The sequence below is a fragment of the Perna viridis genome, chromosome 12 (assembly GCF_037379345.1).
Source record: "Perna viridis isolate PV_CMFRI_1.1 ecotype Kerala chromosome 12, ASM3737934v1, whole genome shotgun sequence".
Lineage (NCBI taxonomy): Eukaryota > Metazoa > Mollusca > Bivalvia > Mytilida > Mytilidae > Perna > Perna viridis.
The window spans coordinates 33,332,127-33,348,031 of NC_142456.1; the positions used below are offsets into that span (position 1 = coordinate 33,332,127).

Below are 15,905 nucleotides of genomic sequence, written 5' to 3' on the forward strand. Positions count from 1 at the left end.
GGTTTTACAAATATAAGATACCTAGTGGCATGCTCACCAAATGGACCATAAATGAACACCCCAAGCTTGAGTTTAAGTGTATGCTGAAAAAAAATCATAATAAAAAAAAAACATTCCTAGCATGTGTTTTATCACAAGACAAACAAAAACACAATAGATAAATGCTCCAAATGATAAATGACCACTTGTAGTGTATGTTTGTTTATTTGACATACAAACAATTCCAATTATGTCACTTCAATTTGTCTATTTATTTTTTACATTTATTAGTACCATTCTGTGTCAGAATAAGGCAATGGGTGGCACATCATTTTCTCTCCCTTTTGCCTAAAATATATTCAGTACATCTAGAAAGCAACCAAAACACTATTTAAGTTTATCCTGAAGCATTTGTGGCATAGATATTTTTTGACTGCTTATATAGGGAATAGGGAAATAGTGCAGGAACTTATTCCCACCATTTTTCCATAGTGCATCAACTAAATTTGACCTATCAATATCTTAAAAAGGCAAATTTTACAAACACTTTGATGGTTATTTATGGTGGTCATTAGGTATAATTAATTGGTTAATGCAATAAAATCTCTGCTGTGTTTTTTCCTTCATGTGCCACACCTTATATACATTTTGCCTGATTCTAAGACGGAAAAGAACTTAACTAATTATTTCATATTTCTAAACTGCTTTCCTTTTTATTCAAAAAAGGCCACTTTGACGACTATAACTCATACAAGGGAGCTACCACTTGATTTTGATAGAGAGGCCTAGAATGTTTGAAATAAAGAAACAGCTTCAAATTTTCCAATAGACAAAAAAAAGACAAGACAAGGTCATTAAAGGACAAATAATAAAGAGCTTGTAGAGCACAGCATGATATGCCCAGAGAATGTTGAAATTTGTTCACCTAGGGCAAGTGTAGACACACTTTTAGTTTTTGAAAATTTCAGCATAGGTTCATCCCAACATGCTGAACAATTTTATCCCTGAGTGCCAGATTTTAGTTAAACTCAACTGTTTTGATTTATTTGCAAAATTCTGCAATTTGTCCCCAATGGTTTATTTTCAGTAATGGCTGCAATGTTTTTACCAGATCAAAAATCTTCACACATGAATTGTTAAAAAATACTCTAGGAAACATTCATGCAAAGTTTGGTTACAATCTGTCTTAAGTAGTTTCAAAGGGGAAGACAAGGAGAAGAATTTAGTTAACAGATGACAACAGATGATGATGATTACCATGGACAACAATGACAGATGATGAGCACATAGTGATGGCAATAGCTAACATGGCCCTATTATGGAATTTGCATAAGCCCAATGTATCCTGTTTCTTGGTCCAGTATTAATAGGTTTTCTTCTGGAATTAACAAATACCACATAACTTTGAAGTTTCCATCTTTAACCCTTCATTCCTGAGTAGACATTCTCATTACTAATTTTTTTCATTTAATATCTAAACTAATACGGGTAGAAATCTTATTCAGAAAACTACAATTTACCTTCTGAATTGTCATCACATGACAGATCTTTAGCTTTCACAACAATTTCTTTAGTAACCTCAGTTGGTGGGTAGAATGATGGTTGGTTCCCTGTTGAAGTTACTATTTCTGGTACTCCACCAGTCAAAGATGTAGATGAAGATGATGATGATAAAGACAAATAACTCTGGTGCACAGTATCTTCTTCAGTCACAATAACACATGACTGACTGAATGAAAACTTAGCCTTTGGAGAAAATTGGACCACGAGAATGCCATCCTCATCCATGCTATCCACTCTGCCTAGTTTCCCAAGCAACTATATAAAAGACTGATGTTATATCTCTTGATGTTCTAGTACAAAGATTAAGATTAAAAAGTTGAAGTATTGGTCTATACTCTTTTTTTTTCCATTTCAGATATTATAAATATAAAGAAATAATAAAAAAAAACAAACAAACAAACATTTGAAATTTAAAAATGTTTTTGTGTTCTCAATTCTGTTGAAGAAGAGTAATCAAGAGAACCAAGATTCTAGCGGAAATCAAAAGAATGTAATCAAAGGACAAACACCAGACATAGAAAACAGACACAGACAACAAAGAACATAAAATAACCAAAACAATATGTACAAAGAAACGAGAGTAAACAAGCAATTAAAGTAAAAATTGGGAGCATTTTTTGTTGAGTACCAACTTTAATCTTCTTGTTTTCATTTATGTCAAACCAGAAATCATTGGAATCCATCTCTGTAAGCCCTGCCATGATAATTAAGCCATATAAATTAATTTGATAGAACCCATATGCCAAATATCAAAAGCCTGCATTAAAGGACAAAAAAGTTACAGCCTGGACATGATTTGTAAGGGACGGGTCGACGTATTGATGGACCCAGGCACGGACGGACAGAGAAATCACTATAGGGCAAAAGTGGCGGGCCCTAATAATAAAATAATTCTTATTAAAAAGCAAAGTTTACATAATTTGAAAACTAAGGTGTCCGAACAGAAAACATTATCAAATCAAATATTCGATTAATCAGCTTTGACTAAAACAACAACAAAAATATCCAAAAAAAGCAAAGGTAAGTAACCTTCACAGAACCTCAAGAAAAAAACTCACAAAAAGTTCCTGCAAATGCTATGTTCAAATTCACATGATTCTTAGTTAAGCTTCATGAACATGGGAATGTTTGGAATCTATCTTAATATATAGAACAGAAGTAATTCTGAAAGGAAACTTTAAAAAAGAAAACACATAAACAAAAACAAAACAAAACAAAAAAAATCAAGGAAACAGTGATCAAATGCAATCATACAGAATAAAATATAGACTCAAATTCATTCAAAATTAAGTTGGATTATCTCTCCCTACAAGCTTCTGACATCAAATGTCTTTCTAAGCAATTCTTCACATTTTCAAGCTAGTGTGGATATATAAAAGTCTGACATGTCTGTATTTTTGTCCTTTAAAGTTCCACTAAAATTCATTGAGCAGTAACACACATACAGCGAAATAGTTGCCCCTATATACTCCAGGACATAGTGAAAAAAAACAGTATTAACAGATTTGAAACTTAATAAACGACAAAAACTCAACACCGAAAATGATCATACATAATACAATAAATATCAGAAAAAGATAACTTCTGGTATATCTAAACATACATTTCTCATGCTTTCCTGCCATAAGTGCCGCTGTCTTCTCCTTAAAAGTCCAACATCTGCAATAACTCTTACTGTATCACCAACACTGGGTATGGATAACTGAAATAAAAAGCATGAGGATCCGAGAAGTCCATTACATTGAAACATATGTTTGTCCAAGCATCTCTACTGTAAAACACACAATATCAATTTTCATTTATACATGAGCTAAGCACAATCATATTATTTAGGACTTATACTATGTACAGTCCCTGAACCAATCTGCGCAATGATTTGATGGATCGGTGACTGTTGACTGAGTGATTGCTGGCGGATCGATGACTAATGACCAGTGACCGATCTGATCGCAGTTTTGTTACATAAAATGACGTAATATTTGTTCAAAATAAAAGAAATGTAAAATAAAAGTATAAATTGATGCTTAAATCTATTACATTATGTAAATATGTGTAAAATTGACAAAGAAGACAATAAAAACCATAAAATACAGTAACCGCTTCGTGGTCACATGATGCGATCACCAGTTTAATGGACCGGATCGATGACTGACTGGAAACTGACCAGTGATCAATGACCAATCGCAATTTTTGTTACACAGATCAGTTCAGGTACTGTAGTCATTAAATTGAACAAGCAGTAGAAACAGACCATTTTTATTGACATTCTGAACTTCAATTCGCCATCATTAGTTACCTATTTGTGAAATTTTAATAGAATGTTATTGGTTGGAACATCTCCATTATGTGTATAAACATCCTTCAAAATTTCAAAGCTGTATCTCAAAATTTGTGAGATGAGACATCTGGGCAAATCATGTACCTGACTCTGAGACAAATGGACGAAGAGGTTTAAATCAAGATGCTCCCAACTTTCGTCACAGGGGCAATTTATATTTTGTTATTGAACTAAAATATTGTAACTTGATTAGTTTACCAATAGTTTACAGGTAATATATGTAGCTGTACAAACACCTATTTATATGGTATTAAACATTTCAAGAAACATTTTTCTCTTGGAACAATGGGTACAGAGCCTGCTTGGTACTGATCGTCACTAAGCAGTCTTGACCGTTAAGCAGTAGTGCGAGGCCCACGGCTTGTCAAAATTTCTGAAAAATGTATTTCGAGCCTGTGAACTAAAAAGTTAGTTGTGAAGACTGCTCTATGGCCCTTATCATTAAGTTTTATATGGAAAGATTTTAGGCACAGGTTCTACTGACCATATCGGTTCAGAGATTCAAATTAATAGTTATCCAAGGTCTGGGATTATCAATTTCTGATCCAGGACCTTTGAAATTTAATCCACTAAGCCCTTGGATTAAACGTCTCCATCTCACTATATTGAAGTCAATTCATTTTTCTCAACTGGACAATTGATTTGAAACATGAAAAAGGCAAGGACCTTCAAATTTTGAAAAAACAAATTTGAACCCCTTTCTTTGAAGTTCTTTGAAAATAGCTCTTTCCACTTGAATAACAAAGCAGTGTTCACAGTAATATTTATTGCCTCCTGGATACTTTTGATTTCTTTTTGGTCTCAACATTGCTATGTCAAAAACCAGTTGAGTACAAATACTGAAGTCATTGTTGTTAACAGTCCAATTTATTGTCCAAATATCTGAAGGTGTTATCAAATTTTTCTACCAAATGTTATTAGAAGAGCCTTTATTCAAGTTTGAAGTCATCATTGTTAAGAGCCAATTTATCATTCAAATACCTGAAGGTGTTATTAAATTTTTCAACCAAATGTTGTTTGGAAAGGTCTGTATTTAATTTAACTATAAATTGTGATTCTTAACAATACAGAAATAGGTATGGAACAATTGGTCCCCACGAGAATTCCAATAACTTGACATTAAACGATGTCACAAAAGCAAACAAAATTGTTGTCTAACAGGAATTTGAGTGCTGTAAACAAGTTGTAACCTTGGTCAAAGTTGCTATATACACATGCCAACTTCTTCCGACTGAATCGAAGAAGACCTCACATTGTAGTTGTTGTGGGAAGCTTAACACAGTTCCGGTTTCTCCTATGATCTGTAAAAGACAATACACAAGTTCTTTGTTTAGTTTCAGTTTCTGTGTAGATCTCATGTGAAACCTGTTTCAGTTTGTTCAAATCTAAATCAAAAACCTGTCTAAAGCAGACAGTATGATGTCTTACATCATTTTAAACCTCTTTAAACTGATACATATTGATCAAACCATTGTTTAGCCAAAAATATCATTCAGTTCAAAAATAAACTAGGTTTAAACAGATTTCACTGTACTAGCTATGAATACCAGCTAATCTCTGATAGTGAAATATCAGTTTTGCCAGATTTATTTTGGACTTAACTTGATTATGAATCGGATTAGTGTTTGGCAATTTTATTGTTACCCTTATTCCTGTTTGTTTTACATATAATTGCTACAGTTTTTTTGCTTTTTTAACTTTGTTTAAGTCACCTGACAATTTTTATGCCACATCAGTTTTCTGTGCTTTATTGATGGAAGTGCTATATTTTATGATAATGATCTACAGCAATATATAAAGTAGTTCGACACTTTCCAGAGGAGAAAATATTTATGTATCAGTAGTTTATGGGCTTTTATATAGAACTAAATGTTACAGGCTTCTTCTTACTGAGAATACCCCCATTCAACCACTCAATCATTACTGCAAAATCAAGTTGTATAATGAATAGGAAGCAGACGAACCAGAAAGACATGGAACAAGTCATCATGCAAAACTAATGTAACAAATATCTAATGTAACAAATGTCCAATACAAACTGAGAAATCTGTTCTGTAACTTCCAGTTATATTATTTTTTACATTTTTACGTCATTGGCAGTTTTCATTTTTGTACTAGAACACCTCTGATTTTATCATTGATGTTGCACACTCTTTATCATCATTACTATCCCCGATACTAATTCTCCCATCAGTAAACACACAAAGTTGATTGTTGTAAACAAATTTATTTCCATTTGCTTCTGTATCAACTTACAATTCATGTAATATATATATATATATATATATATATATATATATATATATATATATATATATATATATACTGGTACCTTTTCCATTTCATTGTTCCAGCCACCATAATCTTGCATCAAGCCTTGAAAGGTGTCAATATTGATATCAATACAGACTTTATCACCAATGTTGATACAAAAATTAATGGGTGCTGACAAATCTAAAACAGAAATTTACATTTACAGTTTTATTAAAGTTCAAACTTTAAGACCAGACATTTAGTCCTCTAGGTAAGAAAATTTTAATTTGAAGGGTCAATTAAAAAGTACAGAACAATACTTTGGCAACATTCAATTATTATTTGCCAGACATCAGTGGAGAAACTTCAAAATATTTGCCATACCAACTTGTCAATTTGTCAAGACTGCAACTATAATAAGACATACAGAAAATTAGTGCAGTTTAACATTTTTAAAGTAGCACTCCAGCTAAGAATCACGCAAAATGATTCATGGGTAAAATATTAACATATTTTCATTTTGACATTTTTTTTTTAATTGGCATAGTAAAGAGAAATTAACATTCAGTTTTTCATATAATCCATGTTCTTAAGAGATAAAAATTATATAGAATGCACTGTAGATTTCAAAATTAAGGGAGATAACTCTGTAAATGACACTCAAATGCAATAGAATCTATTGGATTTTCAATGTTGATTATCTCCTAAGAGCAGGCAGATTTGAATGAATAATCACAGATTTCATAGTATAGACCCATAAAACAACTTAGTTACAAACATTTTTCAGATTTTGCACGAATCTTACAAAGACAGCTACTTAAGTTCCATTAGAGAGATCCTTAACTAAAGAAAACTGAAACAGGGGTTCAAATTTACTTTCAAGAGTGGAGGGTCCTGGACTTTTGCAAGTTTCAGATCAAAGGTCCACACGAGGAGAAGTCAACATTCAAGTGTTAACTAAAATGATTGAAATTTCAGGGCCCAATTAAATGAAATTTCAAAGGCACAAGGTCATAAATTGACTCTCCTTAAACTATCTCTATGACTATCTAAAATTTGTGCTCATTCACTTTACATTATCCCAAACATAAGCATGTGATTTATAGCACATTTAAACAAGGAAAGATTTACATGAGACCTTATGTCTCCATTGCTACATATAGCTTTGATAACTATTAGTGATATAAAGTATAAATTATTAGCACATATATGTCTAAAAATGCATTATTTGTGGTGTACTAATAGTACCCATGAAAATATTTTTAACACTATATATGTAAAGACCAGCTTGACAGAATCACAGAATAAAAAAAAATAGAAATCACAAAAACTAATCCCTTAAACACTATACATGATGTAATACAGTTGTCAAATTAGTTAATTCACGAACATGCATGCACTAGTAGAGTTCTGGTTTGATCATTTTTTCAGATTAAGAAGAATTTTTTATATTTTCAGAAACTAAGCACATTATGACATTTTAATTTCATGGAAAAATGAACAGATCTCATTGACTTCTATATTTATTTGCATTTCATGATTTCCATTTAATTTTCAATTGTTTGCTGTAAAATACAGATACTTAAAAAATATTAGCAATAACTAACTTATTTCATACACATAATCCACATAATACTTAACCTTCATGAAAATTTCATCAAAATCCATCAATTGAGCTAGGAGTTGTCCTTACGAGGTAGATGATCACATTACTCATGTAATTCATATCAAAACCTGAACTTTATTAATGAGGGTATAATTAACAAATTAATTTTACCTGCTACAGGTAGATGGTCTATATAAACATGTCCAACATGGTGTGGTTCGACAAGTTTTATCTCTAATAATCCATTGTTACCACAAGACATCTGGGTTACCTCTTTTGAAGGCCATTCAACCTCAGCTATGCCTCCATCAATATCTTTGATGGACTTAATCCTTCCAATATCTGTAACATATAGATTTTATTTATGACAAAGTATCATTCCGTTAATGAAAGCAATATTTTTATATAGCCTAGTTGGCCGAGTGGTCTAAAGCATTGGACATAGGACTTTATGTACAGGCAGTGTTGCCATAGAAGTCGGAGAAAGGGACTTTTAAGTGCAGGTGGTGTTGCCATAGAAGTCAGAGAAGAGAAGGGGTTCAAATCCCGCTCAGGAGCGACAAAATTTGCATTGCATCGATTATGTTGATATATGTTGTTATACTGCTGATGTCAAAGAGAAATTTTAAGATCAGTGTGTAATCAAGGAAACCAAGATTCTACTGGAAATCAAAAGAATGTAACCCAGGGACAAAGACCACACATGGAAAATTAGGCAAACACAATAAAGAACATTAAGTAACTAACATAATACATACAAAGTAACAAAGTAAATGAGCAACTCAGACTCCACTAACTGGAGGCATGGACCAGGTGCACTGGTAGAGTAAATCAGTGGTCCCTATTGTCATATGACATCAACTTTTAGTATTTCACATTAACAACTTTTCTGAAGCAAACTGCATGCTCCATATCACTCCCTTGTCTGTCTTTGGCCAATACCTAATGCCTCTGCTTATTTTTGGTGGTTAAATTAGACATGGAGTAATAGATCTGAAACATTATATGAAGCGGAACTATAATGTTATGTTCCTTATTACCTGTCATCTCCTAAAAAATAATATCCTGGTCATGCAAACTTAGCTTCTAAGTAATTACAATTCAAACATTTGATCAAAAATAGACCTATCAATAGTTCCATTCAGTCACTGTATGTATAATCTAGCTGACAACACTCCACTATGCTTTCTGTTCAGATGACCTCTTAAGAATCCTCAGAATTTCCCCTTTGAATAATGCTATCACAATCAAGAAAGATGAAATCTAATTGGCTGATCACAAAGGTCATCAGAACAGAAAGTAGAAATGAGTGCTGTTCGATCCTACCTGCAGTGACTGAATGGTACAATCACTAGGAATAATTTTAAGGAGGTAGACTTAGTAAAAGGGACATAACTCTTGAAATCATTGATATGTATCATATTCAATTTCACCCAAGCCTATAATCATTTCTCTCATTTTAAACAGAATGAAATCAGTCCAAATCACTTTGATGCTTCGATTGAAGATTGATGTAAAATACTGAATACAAACATTCCAATGATTTGTAAGCGTAGTGTCCCTTACCCTAAGTCTACCACCTTAATTAGATTGCAAACGCTGTAATATACAGTGAAACTATCTAACTGGAACTTTTTTTGAAGTATTTGTTCAGATAAGAATGTTTGCTGCTCATGTTTAGCCATTTTTGTCAGATTTTCAACTCTTATGGTTTATTCCATTTCATAGCATTAATGTCTTTTGTTAAGTAACCTCAAAATTTCTTTTCACAATCTTTAAAATGTAATTTGAGAAGTTTTTATGAAATTATTGTAATTTCTTCAGCATTTTAATAGATAATAAATACTAAAACAAAACCTATGGAAGATCAAGGGAAATCCTTTCCCTTCCAAATTTCACAAAAAAGAGCATATACTGACCCAAAATTTTCTTTTATTTATATTGTTTTCACATGAAAGATCTCCGGTATGTCAAGTGTTTGCTGAAGGAGGCAGACCTAAGGTAAGGGACACAACTCTTACATATCATTGGAACGTTTGTATTCAGCATTTTACATCAATCTCATGTAAGCATCAAAGTAACTTGGACTGATTTCATTCCTTTTCAAAGGAAAGCTTGAAAAGCTTTGGCAAAATTTAATATAATACAAACATATCACCGATTTCATGAGTCATTTCCCTTATCCTAGGTCTACCTGTTGAAGGTAGGTTTCACTGTATCACAGTAAGTCATTCAACCGTACAAGAAAGGTTACCCTCTGAGTGAGTAGATGTGGAGAAAGCTGTTGTCATTATTGAAGCTCCAGGACCAAAACCAAACAACTTCACCTTCTTTGATCTTGACCGAGGTAATACTGGTATTCTACAATGAAGTTTTGACATTTTGTACACAAAGTTGCTTGCACAGGAAGTTGACATAGGACAGCAAAAAAATGCTAACCATTAACGTATGCCCTATTTATGTAAAACCACTTCAATCCACCTACTGGAAGATAATTTCCCATAATTAGACAGACAGACAGACAGACAGACAAGGTGATTCCAATATACAACCCACTTACTGAGGGGTCTAACAAGCTGAAACAACCAAAAATATATATATAGCATATTTATTACCCAGAACACATATTTCTTGCAAATTGTTATAGGAACACAATCAAAGCTTATCATGTCAAGTCTTTTTCCGACACAAACTTTTCATTACTCACACAGTAGCCAATCTGCTATTTATCCTTACAAAGTGATGAGTCTTGTCATGTTCATCTGCCATATAACATTTCATACAGATATCATAATTTTTACATGTAACACACTTGTATCTAATGCCTCTAATACACTCCTGTATTTTACACACATTACAATAAGCAAAGTGAGAGAATCCTGTTGAAACTGAAAAAAATATAAATTTTAAAAAATAATAATTTTTTTATGTTTTTTGTTTCCAGTCACTTTACATTTTGAATTGTTATCATAGACTATATATACACACGCTTTCATCAAAAAGCAATGATTCAATTTAAAGGAAAATACTCACTAAATGCTAGTTAAAATTCCATTTTTCTAGTAGAATGCTAAAATTTTGCAAATTTTACAAATGTAGTGCAGAAATAAATGAAGGAACTAAGGTTTAATGAGTAAAATATCTTGGTACTTGCTAAAATTATCTAATTGAAATATTTCTTAAATTCAATGAAAAAGGTTTTAAATTATTAAATGAGATGACAAATACCAGGGTAGAAAGAGAAAAGTTGGAAAATTAATTGGAGAGAAATAGCAAAAATTTGCTTCCTGAAACCAAAGACCACCCAAATTTCAGAAGTATTTGGATCTTGTTCAGCACACTCCTTAAACCTGGATGTTCTTGGAATCAGTATTGATAATTCTATGTACATGGTCTATTATATACTTTTCCTCCATAATTTATTTCTATTTTCAAAATGAAATTTAAATTTTGTGATTTGCAGAATGATATTCATGTTGTGACATTTTGGCAGGAGAAACCATCTTAAAGAAAACAATATGGTTTCTGAACAATTGTAAATATCTCTGAAAATTCCTGAAAAATGGTTTCCTTCCAAATGCATCAAAAAATACTCAATATTCTCTACTATTACAATCCTTGACCCTTCACATGAATTTCATATGAACTGTTCACACAAAGTTCATGTTAAGTGAATTTCATGTGAACTGTTCACACAAAGTTCTTACATGAATTTCATATGAACTGCTCAAACAAAGTTCTTTTTCAGTGAATTTCATGTGAAAATAATAATAATTTCATGTGAGGATCACATGAGTTTCACATAAACCTTGATTCACGTGAACAATATTAATATTTGCCTGTGTAAGTTATATCAAGGCAATTTGGACTAAGATTTTACCTGTACTCTCTGTAAAGACTAATTTTAGATCTTGGTGATCAGAAGAACAAGTACATGTTGAAAGTTGTCCATTATCCCATTGTACTGTACACTGTTCCTTCTTTCTGGATAAATCAATTATGGTCCCAAGGTGTCCTGGTCCTCCATCACTATGGTTACTGGGTACCCAGTCTGGCCCCCTTATCACTCGTACTCCTATCTTTATCATTCTCTGTAAAAATCAATCTAATGGTGAACTAGTAGGCCTTGGAAGGTTGACCTAAACAGTGCAGTATTTTAATATGACAGGGCATGAAAAAAGGTTAAACCTCCATCTGCTTTTTGTTTTATTCATCCATAATTTTGTTTTAATTTTTTATAGTTAAATATTTGAATTCCAAAGCAAAGATTAAATTAGATTTCATATCTTAAAAGAATCTAATAATGTCGACAATGAGCAACACTTTACTCATATTATACAGACTTATTGAAAAAAACAGGAGGTACATATATGTTATGGTTATTAACTCACCAAGACAATGTGGTTATTAACTCACCAAGACATATATAAATTCTATTAAGTTACACCTAATATTTCAGTCAATATATTTTCCTTATTTTTCTCTTAATGTAAAAATCATAGTTCACCAAACTTGATTTTGAGATAATTGAGACATATTAAAGCCAATATTTTATGTTACATTTTATATGATTCTGTAGGAGATCTTCATTTTATTGCTACATGTAACTAAAAAAAAACTGGTAGATAAAATTTCTTATAATTTTATATAAAGAACACTTAACGACCATTCTTTCATCTTTCAAAATGAAAATTGGGGGTCACCAAACTATTTCTCATGCATATTGAAAAAATCATCATTCCCTATACATTTCAATATACTGTTTTCCCACCAATTATCTCTCCTTTGAAAGATTTTTTCTAGCTAATTATCTCCCTTAGAAGGAGACTTTTTTTTTTAAATAATGTTTATAATTTTACCATTCTATTTTTTTTTTTAAATTAGAATGGTAAAAAATCAAAAAAATCATTTGAAAAAATTTAAATATATTACTTTGACATGCATTACAGGCATCATCTACCTTAAATAAAGTTGCAATTTCATGATTACAACATTAACTTTTACACCTTAAGCTGACTAAAATAAGATAAAAAGTCAAGATCAATTTTCATTACTTTACTTTACATGCTTCATATATATCTCAAAATGTGTTTCAGTTTTGAAAATTTATGTAGTACTCCAGCTAAGAAGTATACAAAATGTGATTCATTGGTAAAAAGCCTACATATTTTTATTTTTGATATTTTGTTTGAAATGTCATAGTAAACAGAAATCATCATTCAGTTTTTCATATAAACCGTCTTCTTAGGAGATAAAAATTACATAGAATGCACTGTAGAGTTCAAAATTAAGGGAGATAACTCTGTAAATGACACTCAAGTAAAATAGAATCTATTGGATTTTCAATGTTGATTATCTCCTAAGAGCAAGCAGATTTGAATGAATAGTTACACATTTCATAATATAGACCCATAAAACAACTTGATTACAAAAATTAAAAATATGTCGCCTTTTTTTGGGTGTATCACAATTTTCAGATTTTTGCATGATTCTTAGAAAGACAGCTACTTAATTTGAATAAAACTGACAGAGTTTATAAAGCTTTACCTTAATTGTCAACCTTCTATTCACATAGACACAAGTCAATCAATACTATTTGACCAGTCCATCAGAATTCTAAATAAAATGAATATTGCTTTCCTTTAAGAACATGGCATTTTTTAATTAAATAAAATACAAAATACAGTAGATTTTTCATATGATGCTGCTACAGTAGTTTTTTTTTTTATATTTACTCTTACAGAAGTGAAATTCTTTTAAGAAATATACAGGACATTGATTGAATTTAAGGGGGAATACTGACTAAATGCAAATTAATATACAATTTTGCTAGCAGAAATTATCTCCCCTTACCAAAACTTACTTGTGGAATAATATATGTATATGTATAGTGGAAGTTTAGTTAAGAAATAACGCAAGAAACTTAGATTTGGTGAATTAAAATTTTCTTTGAACGAAAATGACCAAAAATGACATGAAAATTTTGAATTTGTCCCTATAAATTCCCTGTCCTTTGGAGACTACAGACAAAAATATCACTATACCAAAAATCAAAATTCAGTTAGTTTCCTCTTATACCCTACCTTAATTTATCGTTGAGAGTTGGCCCTACCAAAATATTTTTATTGCCATTCTCTGACAAGATTTTTTGAAATTTTTTATAGCAATTTTGTTCACTTCTTTGATAATATACTTTGCACATGCAACCCTTGGGACAAGTATTTTTTTTTCCTATTTAAGGGCATAGACCTGGGGTAAGGGACATAACTCTTGAAATCAGTGATATATTTGTATCATATTGAATTTCCTCAAAGCCTATCAAGCTTTAATTTGAAACAGAATGAAATCAGTTGAAGTAAATTTGATGCTAACATGAGATTGTTGTAAAATGCTGAATTGTAACATACATTCCAATGATTTGTAAGAGTTGTGTCCCTTACCTTATGTCTACCTCCTTAATGCTGTTTAAGCTATGTCCAGTTTTTTGTCTAAAACTAGGCATAGTATAATCAGCATTAAATAGTAAGCACACATGTCTGCGAATACACATAATAACTCAAATATGGACACAATATGATTTAATGATATTTTTTGTTGTAAAAAAATAATAAATCCTGCTCCCAAGGGCCTGAGAAATAAAAATATTTTACATACCAACATGTACCTTCCCAGAGCTACAAGCTAGGACCGGATAAAGGGAAACAAACATTATTTTAAATGGGCCTAATAGTGGCAAAGTGTACACTTGGTCCTATGTATGTACACAACAAATACTAACAAAAGCCTCCAAGGAGCTTGAATCACTCACCTGATTAATGTTATGCCTTTCAAAGGCAAGAACTCCAGAAATAACAAGGAGTTGTCCAACAATTTTGACTCAAGAAGACTTTGGTTGGAGTTATCATAAGGATCATTTTATCAACAAAAAGTTTCTTTCTATCTATTAAAGTTTTCAAGATATTGGCGGAAAACTACTAAAAAGATAATTTTTCACTTTACAAGGGCAAAAGTTCCAACAAGGAGGCCTAAGAATATAATAAGTGTATAAGAATCACTTCAGCAAATGAAACTTTCTTCCTGTCTATCATACAGTCCTTGAACAGATCCACACAACGATTTGACGGATTGATGACCGTTGACTGATTGATCACTGGCGGATCGATGACCAATGTGTGGTGACCGATCTGATCACAGTTTTGTTATGTAAAATGACGTAAGACCTGTTTTAAATATAAGAAATGTAAAATAAAAGTATAAATTGATGTTTAAATCTACTACATTGTGTAAATACCTGTGTAAAATTGACAAAGAAAACAACAAAAACCATAAAATACATTGACTGCTCTGTGGTCACGTGATGTGATCACCAGTTAAATGGATCGGTTTGACGGATCGATGAATGACCGGAAACTTATCGTTGATCGACGACCGATCACAATGTTTGCTGCACGGATTGGTTCAAGTACTGTAGTTTTCAAGATATGGACACAAAATTGAAAAAAAAAACATTTTTTTGCCTTCCGAGGGCAATAACTCTGATAGATCTCATCATGCTGAACACTTTTACCCAAAGTCAGAATTTGATTAAACCTAACAGTTTTGAAAATGCCCAAAACGTCTGTCTGACCCTATGTTCTATTTATAGTAACAGCAACCATGTTTTTTCTAAGGATAAAAAATTCCCACATCAGTTCTATGCAGGATACCCAAATGAACATTCATAAGTAACCAAACTAAGTTTGATTCTAATTGGTCAAGAAATGTAAGAAGAGAAGATTTTTCAAATAAAAAAAACATTAAAAAGTGCAATAAGAACTTTGAAAACAGGCAATAATACCAACATGGTTTCACAGATTCAAACCTAAATTTCACCACTGATAGATCTCATCATGCTGAACACTTTTACCATATGTAAGTATTTGCCTAAACCTAACAGTTTTGGAGATATGTGCATAAACTTCTGTCTGACCCCTTATAATGTTCCATTTTTAGTTAAATAGTGGCCATGTTTTTCGACAATTCAAAAAAAGATCACCAAACCCCAAGGAATAGTCATACCAAGATTGGTTATAATAGGTCAAATGTTGTCAGAGGAGACAAGTTTTGAAAAAATGTCAACAACGAGAACGGACACCAAATGATGACAATAGCTCACATTCAGCCAGG

The 15,905-nt window shown here is 31.8% G+C and overlaps 1 protein-coding gene across 5 annotated transcripts in view; it reads right to left on the minus strand.

Moving 5' to 3' along the window:
* LOC148602111 (uncharacterized) overlaps positions 1–15,905 on the minus strand; it is a 41,289-nt gene that overhangs the window by 24,729 nt on the left and 655 nt on the right. The window contains exons 2-10 of one of the 5 annotated variants that reach the window (XM_088556934.1): positions 13,287–13,355; positions 11,620–11,830; positions 10,447–10,627; positions 9,994–10,100; positions 7,911–8,081; positions 6,213–6,334; positions 5,071–5,181; positions 3,146–3,244; positions 1,500–1,797 (exon numbers count right to left, since the gene is read on the minus strand). In XM_088556934.1, coding sequence (XP_088413060.1) covers positions 1,500–1,797; positions 3,146–3,244; positions 5,071–5,181; positions 6,213–6,334; positions 7,911–8,081; positions 9,994–10,100; positions 10,447–10,627; positions 11,620–11,827 — 1,297 coding nt within the window. In that variant the 5' untranslated portion in view covers positions 11,828–11,830; positions 13,287–13,355. Of the gene's footprint in view, positions 1–1,499; positions 1,798–3,145; positions 3,245–5,070; positions 5,182–6,212; positions 6,335–7,910; positions 8,082–9,981; positions 10,101–10,446; positions 10,628–11,619; positions 11,831–13,286; positions 13,356–15,905 lie in introns of those variants that run through there. The other 4 variants (XM_088556931.1, XM_088556932.1, XM_088556936.1 and 1 more) reach the window with 4 other exon arrangements.